The sequence below is a fragment of the Filicampus tigris genome, chromosome 7 (genome assembly GCF_054856515.1).
Source record: "Filicampus tigris isolate MCC_2025a chromosome 7, RoL_Ftig_1.0, whole genome shotgun sequence".
In the NCBI taxonomy this organism is placed as follows: domain Eukaryota; kingdom Metazoa; phylum Chordata; class Actinopteri; order Syngnathiformes; family Syngnathidae; genus Filicampus; species Filicampus tigris.
Window position 1 is genome coordinate 14,783,994 of NC_141223.1, and position 12,237 is coordinate 14,796,230.

The 12,237-nt window shown below is 39.9% G+C and overlaps 1 protein-coding gene across 4 annotated transcripts in view; it reads left to right on the forward strand.

The window, feature by feature from the left end:
- The first annotated feature begins 141 nt into the window (after positions 1–141).
- stim1a (stromal interaction molecule 1a) overlaps positions 142–12,237 on the forward strand; it is a 39,294-nt gene continuing 27,198 nt past the window's right edge. The window contains exons 1-3 of one of the 4 annotated variants that reach the window (XM_086035828.1): positions 142–780; positions 3,111–3,235; positions 10,007–10,137. In XM_086035828.1, coding sequence (XP_085891954.1) covers positions 3,121–3,235; positions 10,007–10,137 — 246 coding nt within the window. In that variant the 5' untranslated portion in view covers positions 142–780; positions 3,111–3,120. Of the gene's footprint in view, positions 781–3,107; positions 3,236–10,006; positions 10,138–12,237 lie in introns of all 4 variants that reach the window. The other 3 variants (XM_086035827.1, XM_086035829.1, XM_086035830.1) reach the window with 3 other exon arrangements.

Consider the following 12,237-nt stretch of genomic DNA (forward strand, 5'->3'; position numbering starts at 1 on the left):
GTCTTTGTGAGAACAAAGTATACTAGTTCATGGACCTAAAAAAGGCTACAAAGCTACCAGTGACGTTACAAAATTATACTAGTACTTAGTTAGCATTGAGTGATTTACATGTACATATAGAACTCGTAGCACGGAGATGTCAACTAGTGCAATTTTGCCTCTCTAACATAGTTGTCGTCGTTTCTGCACACTCGTACTCTAGTGGTAGTACTCCAGGTATTTTAATGAGGCACTACTGCTCGGCATTTTTCTTCTAGCTGTAAAGCCCACGAGGCTACTTATGGGGTACCATTTGTGACAAAAATATGTTATGTGTCGATGATACGTGTCTGTTAGACATCCACGTGTCATGGACGTATAACAGACACGTATCATGGACATATAACATATAACATAGACACGCATCATCGACACATAACATATAACATAGACAGCATCGACGCAACATGTTTTTGGCACAAATGGAACCCCATATATCAAACGAGGTCCGTGTTTACTCCAGATTGTTAGGGGGCGAGCGTTGCCACTTGACAACTTGGAGTGGGGACTGAAGCGTAGAAGAAGAAGGTCCACTTGTGTCTCCACTCCACATTCTGCGGCTCATTGGGCTTCGGCTCGGGGCATTCACTCAGTTTCTCTGGCTTCACTGAGGGGAAAGAACCAAAGAGAGCGACACCTTCCAAGGGGACTGGGTTCTCGCCTTTTTGCTTTTTGGATGTCCGAAGCGATGATAATCCAGGAATAAAGTCTACTTGAACGCCGCTTCTTTATTCATGACACGTAAGTTTTGGGCGCTTCGGTGCTGATGAAGTGTACTGCAGCAGCTAGTTCATAACCGTCCGACTCGTCCCTAAACGTCAAGCTGTCCAATCGGACTTAAACCGTGGCCTCGCTACCATTTCCATGTCACCGTTAACGGTGCAGAAGATGTCAATTTACGTCGCGTCTTTTGTTGAATGACTTGCTTGTCACCGCAAGCTAGCTTCAACTAGAACTAGCAATGGCGTTAGAACCGGGGGAATTTATTTCGATGTGTTTATGGGTGGTACGCAAATTCAACATTTTTGTTTTCTTAGGACCCAAACACAAATTACAAATTACATTTAGGGGCCCAAGGCAAACCCACTAGTGGGGCCAACAGGATTGTGAATATTAAATAGAATAATTTAATAATTTTTTCGTTTTTAGCTGTTTATATTTTATCTGTAATGAATTTAATAACTTAATTATTTTTCATGGACAATTCACAGCTTTAAAAACGCATTTTTCCACTTGCTGTCACATGTGCTCAACCAATCACGGCTCAGCTTGTGAAAGTCACATGACCAAACCCAGAAAACAGGTGAGCCACGATTGGTTGTTCCCAAGAAAAATAATGAAATTGTCAAATTAATCATAGATAATACTTTTTACTGCGGAAAATGGCAAAATATGTAAGGATTACCTTGAAAGTTCCCCTCTTGAGAATGTTTCTTTTACAAGTGAATCATTTCAATGTTTTTGCTGGAAAGAATAAAAGTGAAAATAAAAACAAATATAAAAACTATACATAATTTGAAAAAATATATATAAATAAATTTAACTGTATTAATGTATTTATTGTTGTAGTTATTTCCACATATATTTTGCTATTTATTTTGTATTATATATTTTCCAATTACCGGTATATTTTCATTTTCACATTTATTTATTTTGGATTTTGGCAGTTTTCGTCCTGATATGCAGAAAGAAATGCTATTCAAATGAGGGGGCAGTCCTAATAAGTGTTTTATCAAACAATCATAGATTAAGCATTTTTTATGTGTTTTTCATGTCATGCCGTGAATTAACACCACTCAGTTTGATTTGTATAGCACTTTAAGAACAATTAAGATTAAAACCATAATATTTGTTACTTGGTTTAAATCAAATAAGTCTTCATGAATCAGTTTTTAGAGGTTGTTTAGCACAGGAAATTGGCTGTGTTTGTCTAATGTTAAGTCCAACCCACATTATAGTACAATACAGTACAGTTCTTCTTAATTATGTACAGTAGGGATTGATTTTAAAATCAAACCTCCCCCCCAAAAAATCAGATTACTAATTCCCTCCACCCCCACTTATCAATAAAAAGACAAATCAAATTACTTATTCAAAGTTTAGCTTTTAGGATTTTTGCATTTAATTAAAAAATAAGTTGTAATATATTTATAATTTAAATGCTCATTCGTTATTTGTTTTTATTTTTTTACTTGAATTTAATCATGGCCATTATTCATCTAGAATCGGCTAAGGGGAATCATTTTTTTGAGAGACTATTGACATCTTCAATGAATACATAATCTGATAGATGGCTGGATGGATACTTTATTGATCCTTGTCAGGAAATTGTGTTGTTGCAGCAACTCACACAGTCAGCAACATTTATACAGCTATCATTCACATAAATAAGTTCAAAGAACAACAAAAGCAGACATCATTAACCCTGTGCATTAAACAGTCTAATAGCAGCTGGAATACTAGTCTTTCTAAATGTTCAGTCTTGCACTTCAGTGCCTTCAGTCTGTGACTGAAAGTTCTGCCATTGATTACCTCAGGGCATGAATGGGGTGGACAAGATTGCCCTTGATTAATGTGATTTTACAAAGCATCACTTGTCACTTGTTGAACTGTTGGGAGTTGCAAGCCAACCACAGAACCTGCTTTTTTAATTAGCTTATTGAGCATGTTCTTACCAGCAGCACACAAAACCTCTCCCCAGCAAACCACAGCGAAAAACAGGGCACTGAGGACGACTGTCTGATGGACAGTCCAAAGCAAGGTTGAGGAGCTATTAAATGACCGTAGCCTCCTTAAAAAATAGTCGACTTTGGCCTTTGCTGTATACAAATGCGTGCTAATATGTGCACAGAGAGGAAGAAAAACAGGTTTTATATAACACATTTAAATTTTAAGCCTCACGAGGAACGCTCACAACTTTGCGCCATTGCTGAAGAGGAGCCTCACCTGAGAAGTAATATTGATTTCTATCTTTTTCATTATTCTACTAGCCTGAAATATTAGCTGTCTCAGACAATGCTCCAATTGTTGCTGGGATGATTCTAGCGCTTCTCCTCCTGTGTTTGCAGCAGTGGAGCAGTCATGGAGCTCAATAAAATGGTGACCCTATGGATATTTTGTTTGTGTCTCATCGGAGGAAGCCGGACCGACAGGCCCAGTTCGCCCTCAGCGGATACCGCCGAAAATGGAATTTCAGGTGAGAAAGATTCCCAAGGGGTGTAAAATATCCAGTAAATTTCCAGAAAGTTTACATTAAGTGTTTATGGAAAGTTAAGATGGATAAATGTGAAAATATTTCAAATTTTAAAAACAGAAAGGAATTAGGCATAAATACAAACATTTTCTCTGGTGATTTTTAGACATCATTGCAAAATACCTCTCCCTGCTTACATGCAAGTGCATTTTTCCAGAAGCTATCACTGTACTTGCATGAAATCTGATTGTTATAGTCAGGGTTATTATAAAATGTATTTTCCAAAACGATATTTAAATTCCCTAAAACGAGACAACCTTCAGTTTTGTAAATTCCGTTCTTATTCCTGTTACAAATGTAGTTGTCTGTATTTTATTTTTTGGCATGATTTTTGTCAGTTTTTTTCTGCTCAAAATGCTTCCAATTTGTGTCAAAAATCGTTGTTAGTTTCTGTGAGATTTTAGTCTGCCCCCAACCCACAAATGGTTTTTTTTCTGGTATTTTTGTCAGTTATGTATTTCTTCCTGTTCTGCATTTTTTTTAAAATCAGGATTTTATAAATTGGACATAGCCCATATTTGTGCACAAGTGCCGAATGTGCCGGTTAATAATTAACCTTCACTCAAGCTGTAGTCATTATTACACTAAAAGTCTCTTACTCTGAAAATTCCTGTGATTCTGCAACCTTACAGGTACACAAGTGAGTTACGATGTTAACTGGTGGAGGAATTTGAGTCAGGCAGCTGGACTCAAACCCGGCGTGCGTCTTTGTGCAGGCTCTATATGTGGCCTGGCTGAGAATAGTTCGGCCAGCCTCGCGTTCTCCGGTGCGCATCAAAACGCTTAGTCAGACAGGAAGTAATTGACCTAATGGCCGCTGGAGCTGTTTAGCATTGCTAGTTACGGTCATGTGAAGATTCCCTTTGAATTAACACCAACACAATGTACATGTGCAGTATGGAATACTCGCCATGTTACTGTAGTTCACTTAGACTTGACCCTGCTTGTATTGTGAGTGTGTTCAGCAAAGTTCTGGATAGGTGTGCATTTTATTTCATGAAACCTTGACGATGTGTATGGAATGATGAACAATGACTTCTCATTGACAGAGTGGGTTGCGAGTCTGTGTACTGTGAGATATTGTGTCAGCCTGGCCACCCCACTGAAACATTTCTGCCTATGCCCCCTGGTTGGAATGTGTGAAATGGCAGTTGAAAATATGATTTCCCAGAGGTAAATTGGTCAGATGGGAGACGAAATACAGATCACAATTTACCTTTAAACACATTATTTTAACATGATCATTGAGGGACTGGCTAATTATTGACCTTTCTGTTGCTGAGAATAATAGCGCACATGTGTATTTTTAATGCTGAAATGGCTAGGTACCAAACCCTTTGATGCATAACTGAGAAAACGTCTTCCACAAGGTTTGCTTGGCTGCCTTTTCCTTCAGGCTACAATTCCTTCAGGCAGTCTTGTGAGCCACTAAATTTTCTTTCCTCTCCTGCGGGTCTTTGCTGGATTATTATATGTTTTAAGGTAACAAGGAAAACCTATACCTCTATCTTGGTTTTGCTCATCGTTTCAGTTGAAGTTGGCGGTAATCACTCGCTTCCTGCCACCTGGAAATACCCAATACCCTACCACATATTGTTGCCAAACATTATGAAAAGGCCAATAGAAATGGGTGTGTCAAAGGTGCTGCCGACACTAAAACCTGTTGCAGTTTTAGAAGCAATGTGGCCAAGTTTTTTTTTTTTTTCTTTTTTTTTTTTTGTCTGTTGTGATTGCATCACATGCACAGTGTTGTTTTATACGAAGGCCAACGTGTCAAAATAATAGACTGTACTTCCTCATATAGCATCAAAGAGTACCGGGCATCTGTTAGGCCCGACCAACAATAACCCCCCGCAAAAAAAAACCCAAAATGTTAATTTGAGCCACCCACTGTTTTAACTTAAAAGCATCGCTCACATTGGGTACGGAAAGTATTCAGACCCCTTGAAATGTATCACTTTCTGTGTCATTGCAGCCATTTGCTAACATCAAGAAAGTTCCTTTTATTTCTCATTAATTTACACTCAGCACCCCATCTTGACAGAAAAAAAACAGAAAGGTAGACATTTTTGCAAATTTATGAAAAAAGAAAAACACATCATATGCTCACAACTATTGCAGCGACCTTCATATTTAACTCACATGCTGGCTATTTCTTCTGCTCCTTTATTGGAGTCAAGCGGTGTTTAATTAAACTGATTGGACTCGATTAGGAAAGGTCTATATAACACCTTACAGCTCACAGTGCATGTCAGAGAAAATGAGAATCATGAGGTTGAAGATGTCCAAGGTCTGTCCAAGGTGATCAGAGACAGAATTGCAGCAAGGCTCGGACCTGGCCAATGTTACAAAAGGAATTTCTGCAACACTCAAGGTTCCAAAGAGCACAGTGGCCTCCAAATGGAAGACGTTTGGGAGAACCGCAACTCTTCCTCGACCTGGCCGTCCAGCAAAACAGAGCAATCGTGGGAGAAGAGCCTTGGTGGGAGAGGTAAAGAAGAACCCAAAGATCACTGTGGCTGAGATGCTGAAGGGAGATGGGAGAAAGTTGCACAAAGTCAACTATCACTGCAGCCATCCACCAGTCGGGGCTTTATGGCAGAGCGGCCCGACGGAAGCCTCTCCTAAGTGCAAGACACATGAAAGCCCCCATAGAGTTTGCCGAAAAACAAATGAAGGACTCCCACACTATGAGAAATTTGATTCTCTGGTCTGATGAGACCAAGATTGAACGTTTTGCTGTTCATCCTAAGCGGTATGTGTGGAGAAAGCCAGGCACTGCTCATCACCTGCCCAATACAATTCCTACAGTGAAACGTGGTGGTGGGAGCATCATGTTGTGGGGGTGATTCTCAGCTGCAATATGTCACTTGTCTTTGGTAATATAGTAGTTTGTCTTTTAAGGAAACAAAACATGCAGGCAATTGAACTAGTGTCAAATATATAATACACAGCTTGGGTATTTTCTTTTTAGCAAAGTGCACTATCCAAAATTGATTTCTTTTTAGGAAACAAACAATGGAAACCACTACAACTGTAGCAAATTTAATAAAATATAGCATCTCATTATTTTTTGGGAGGTGGTGGGTCAAGTGCAACATCAATAGATTGTGGTGCAGGACACGAATGATGCAAACAAGTGCAACGCGAACATTTCTTTCCAATTGCGGGCAGTACAGCAACTCAGCCTGAGTGGTTAGCATATCTGCCTCACAGTCAGGTGATCTGTGTTGGATTATCAATTGGGCCACATGTCTGTTTGGATTTTGCAAGGCTTTTTTCTCCATGTCCAACGGCTTCATCCCACATGAGGAAGAGACTCTTAAAGACTGTAAATTTCCAGTGAATGTGAGTGTAAGCGCAATGCACTGTCACATTGAGCTTTGCTCTCTTTTCGATTGCGCCTCGTAAGCGGTAACTGCTCTGGCTGTGTCGCGGGAAACGTATGGCATGTGGCCTGTGCTGCCAATGACTTGCATAACTGAAGCTCTTTAAAAAAAAAAAAAAAAAGCAGGCCGACTGGTTTGTAATTCTCTTATCTGCCCATCAGAGGTTTGCAAGGCAAATGATGGGGTGAAAAGCCAAGTCACAGGTGAACCCTTTCACACGGCTACAACTTGTCACCTGCAATTTTTTTTGTGGGGTGGGGTGGGGGGGGCTGCCGGTCTACAGGTGGGGCATATGCCGCTCTCCCGCCTCTAAAGCCTAAACTCTTTCAAATGACATATGCTCGATAAAATGTTGTGGGACTTCCTGCTCAGTCTCTCGTGCATGCCATAACACGTGCTGCTGTGAATAAAGCACACTAGTTGGTATGTGAACATCGCACTGTGAATAATGAAGTGTAAACGGTATACTGCATTGTATCGGAACTGCACTACAGTGCTGTTTTTGTTTTCTGACAAAAGTCCCAGCTTCCGTCCAGCAGAGATCACGTCTTTCCGTCTTGTGTTGTTTCTTAAAAGAAAACCACTCAAAATTGATATGCAATGGAGTCGCGAAGGTTGAACATGATCTGTTCAAGAATTACAGCATTTACTGTTTTATGACCTATCTACTACATTACAGACAGTTCTTTGTTTCTCAAAAAAAAGATCACCGCCAGCATCCGGCGAATACCACTTGCATTTCCATTTTGTGTGTTTTCTTAAAAGGAAATACAGTTGATACAGTTGAATTTCCAAGGTTAAATACAACACAATCTGTTGAAGAATTATGGCATATTCCATATTTTAATTTAATGTGCAGTGCATTATATGTGTAATCTGGTTTCCAGCTGAACTGAAATAGAACACAATCTGTTCAAGGATTTTGTATTTTAACATAAATACGACATTAACAACATCTTCAACTTAAGTTTTTGTTTGTTTCTTAAAAAAGAAAATACCCCACAACAAAATAGAGATAACTTGGAATTTATAAGGGTCACCTCTGATTTCAAGCCCCACCCAATTTTTGGGTTAAACTGTGGGAAATCTTGGTTAACTGATTGGTTGGTTAAAAAAATATATATAAGAAATGCGTCAAACTTTTCTGTAATGTTTAAGATTGATGCTTTCTGTACTTATGTAAATACATGCACCCAAAAAAAGGCAATACAACAGTGTAACCCACAGAAATGTATTTGTTTGGTGCTTGCTGAGGTCAGTTGTCTTTTTGCATTATTATGGATGTCTTAATGGGCGGCACGGTGGTCGACTGGTTAGCACGTCCGCCTCACAGTTCAGAGGTCGTGGGTTCGATCCCGGCTCCGGCCTCCCTGTGTGGAGTTTGCATGTTCTCCCCGTGCCTGCGTGGGTTTCCTCCGGGTACTCCGGTTTCCTCCCACATTCCAAAAACATGCATGGTAAGTTGATTGGACTGTCTAAATTGCCCCTAGGTGTGATTGTGAGTGCGAATGTCTGTCTCTGTGTGCCCTGCGATTGGCTGGCAACCAATTCAGGGTGTCCCCCGCCTACTGCCCAAAGACAGCTGGGATAGGCTCCAGCACGCCCCGCGACCCTTGTGAGGAGAAGCGGTATGGATAATGAATGAATGAATGAATGGATGTCTTAATCCAGTACTTCATGGTTTGAATTGGGTTATTGCTAGTGTTGTTCCGATACCGATACTAGTATCGGGAGGGGTCCTGATACGCCATTAAAACGCTGGTATCAGCGTCGGCGAGTACAGTACTAACAAATAAAGCGCCGACACCGGTTATCGATACTGGTGTCACTCTTTGAACCCAGCGCACATATTTGAAATCCACATGCGGAAAGAAAATATGAAAAGAAGCCTTATCCATTGTTAGCGTTTTTGGTCTTCGGTCTACCTATTTCTAGTTTGGTGAAAAAGGTCCTTATAAGGACACCTGTCCATTGCGTTGCCACATTGGAGGCAGTTGCTTGGGGGACGACTCTGATGCTGTCAAGAGCCTGGAGTCTTGCAATTACTTTGTTTTCCAATGGGGGAAGCATGTTGGCTGGATATTTGTCTCATGACAGCAAAGATATGTTGCTTTTGATTGACACAGTACGTCAATCACAACTTTAAAACGTCATTCTTGAAATGGTTTGTGTCCGGATAAACTCATCTTTCTATGTGCTATCGAAGCTTTTCGAGCTAGCACTAGCTTGCTAACTACGAACAATGAGCCACATTGTGCCTGTCGTCTATCAAACAACTTCTTTGTTTTTTTTTCCCCCTGGTTTTCAATCACTGCCAGTATTACAAAATAAAATCTCTTGTTGATCGATTAAAGCAAATGTAAATGGCACAGGTTTCAACCATTTTTATAAACACATAACGGACTTAGTGACTATTTTGTTATCTCACTCACTTGACAGCCTGCCCTCAGGCAGCATACAAATGTGATGTCACACAGTGGGGGTCTATAAGAATCACTGAATATATTTAGATGAACAAATGTTGTATGAATGTCATGTGAATATCTAGCCCATGTCTAACTCTCACCAGTACGAAGAGCTATGTAAATAGGCTGTTTATTCAACACATGTATTCTGTGTATATGTTACTACAGATACTTCACAAGTGATGATTTAAATGTGAATGATTGTACATCAAAGTGAGGATGTAAGAATGCAATTCTTTAGAACTACAAGAAAAATTGCGCTTAGATTTTGATTTTTCAAATGGCGAGTTATCAGTACATACTATCGGCATCCGCGATACTGCGCAGCCAGGTAGTGGAATCGATATCGGGGGGCCAAAAAGTAGTATCGTAACAACACTAGCTATTGCTGTCTTTCAAGTTCAGGGTGTCCAACTTGAGATGTTCCACTGTGCAGAGCTTCTATAATTGAGGAAAAATTCATAGCAGAAGGGCCTATCCGTCAGCCTACGTCATCTTCAAATGCACACAGAAAGCCAACTGTTTGCTACACTTCACACATCAGAGGTACATTCCGGACAAGGTTTGCGACATGCTGAAGGTTTTATTTGTGAGCGTTCAGGAACAGGGAAGGAGGCGGTGGGAAGATGGGAGTCACACAATAAGGCCTCACTGACAATCTTGCAATTATGTCATCTGTCTGTCACACAAACAAGCCAATGCCAATATTTCAAGCCACAAGACAAATATGATCTTTAAAACCATCCATAACAACCTAACATTTGAACAGTGGTATGTAGATTTTACTTCTACTGTTTGACATGTCCTGACTGGCACTTGTCCTGCATTTTTGCAAATGCGCATGACTTTGTCCCTGTCAGATTTCTGTCGCATCGATGAGCCGCTGTGCCGGGACGAGAACCCCATCCTCAGTTTTGAGGCCATCCGCAGCATCCACAAGCAGATGGACGATGACAAGAACGGCAACGTAGACGTAGTGGAGACGGACGGGGTAGGTAGCGGCGGACAAATGTGCTCAGGGTTTCTGTGGGTCATTAAAAAGCTTTAAAAGTCTATAATGGATTATGTGAAAATTTGTTCCTTAAGTTGCATTAAAAAATATTAAATACAATGTCCAAAAGCATTATTTAACGTAAAACACTTTTGATAGGCTGCCAAGTAGCAGTTAGCGCCGAGCTAGGTTGCTACAGCTCAAAGGGCTCTGCATGGGCACTCCCAGATCCATTTGAGAGCAAAGAGCCGAGTGCATAACCAGGTTGGCTTCTGGAATGACTCCAAGTCACTTGCTCTTTTGACTTCAATCATATTTTATTCAGCAACTCCTGAAGATAGCTTGTCTAACATCATTGGTGTGACATCTGGCTCATATGCAGGAAAGCTGTGTCACTAATCACAATGAGCATCAGTATAAAACTTAACTAAATAAAAGCATACAACATTGTGTGAAGGAGTCACTATAACACAATTTAGCGAAATAAATGTGATAAAAATATTTATTTGTAGAGACTGGGGACTAGTTGTAAGTTACAATGAACAAAATGGGCAGGGATCCACACGTTCCTTCATGTTTCAATTAATTTGCGGTCAATTTGAAAAGAAAAGTGTACTGTTCCCGTCACCAACGTCCAACATTAAATGGTAATGGAGAAAAAAAATACCTCAACCTAAATACGACTCAATGTTTTACACTCCTTTTAACTGTATGATATATCTAGTTAACTTCAAATAACTCAATGACAAAAGAGACAAACATATTTGTATTAGGTAAATATATTTGTCCACTTTTATGTTGATTAACAAGAGTATGAAAAATGTGAAAAAAAAAATAATTTATTGTAGAACCGATATAAAATGTATGATTAATTGCGAGTTAACTATGGAAATCATGCGATTAATTATGATTACACATTTCAGTCGACTGACAGCCATACATTACATATGCATGTATGTACGTATGTACTGTTTATTTGTGTGCGCGTGTGTGTATATGTGGTAGGGTGTGGGCATTCAATTTGTTTTAAGTTGCATTTGAAACTATTAAATTAGATTTGCTGATACCTGCAGAAACCCTTATGCTGTTGATTCACTCAACCCCTTGGAACCTGATTTGTCATCAACAAGGTCAATTAATGAAAACATCACTCCTCGGCCGGTGGAGGATTTATCATTTGTGCTCTTTGCTGCTCTTTCCCCAGTAGTAGTTTTTGTCAATCATTAACATCGAGTACACAAGGATGACCCACATTGCTACTAATACATTGCAACAAACAGCAGCACGGCCCTTTTTAATTAAAGGTTTACATTTCGTATTCTCCTGGTGATGGTGTTTACCGTCTAATAAGTTTTAAAAAATGAAATTAACCATACATCACGTTTGGATGGTTTCATGGCTTTAAACGAGCGTGTCGTCTATATCACTGCCGTGACTTATATCAGATCCCCCGCGATCGACTGTGCCTCCATTACTCCTCGAAAAAATTCCAGATATCGTCCGACAACTCACGCCACAGTCACATGTGTATTCTGATGCATTTCATTGGCTAAGAGTCCGAGAATTGGATTAAAAAAGAAAATGACGTATACGCTCTCCCGTCTTTAAAGGGAGAAACATGCAACAGCGCTCCCGGCTTTAGTGGTAGAAACGCGGTTATGCGCTTCCGTCCTTAATGGGTTAACTAGAATCCAGCGTTGCATTTTATCCAAAGGCTAAAATGATGATGTTATTGTGCAAAGAGAAAGTTAAGCCATGATTACCTCCATGCTTCTTCGTTTTTAAAAGAAGTAGAAGGAGGCAACGAAAAAGAAGCGGCAGCAACAGCAGCAGTTTTACTTTCGCTTTGCACAACAAAGACGACGACGACAAGCGTTTAAAAGTGCAGGATTGTACCTTTGGATAAAATGCACTACGGCAATCTAGTTAAGGTAAGTCAATTTTATGATAAAAATTAAAACTTTAACGTAGTTACAGAACGTTCCGTCGTAATCGTCCACTGCCTCGACTGTAGCTCAGTTCCTCTCACAGCCTGCAACTTGGCATTTATTCTTCATTTTGCATTTTTAAAGTTACTTTTAAATTTACTGTATAACAAGT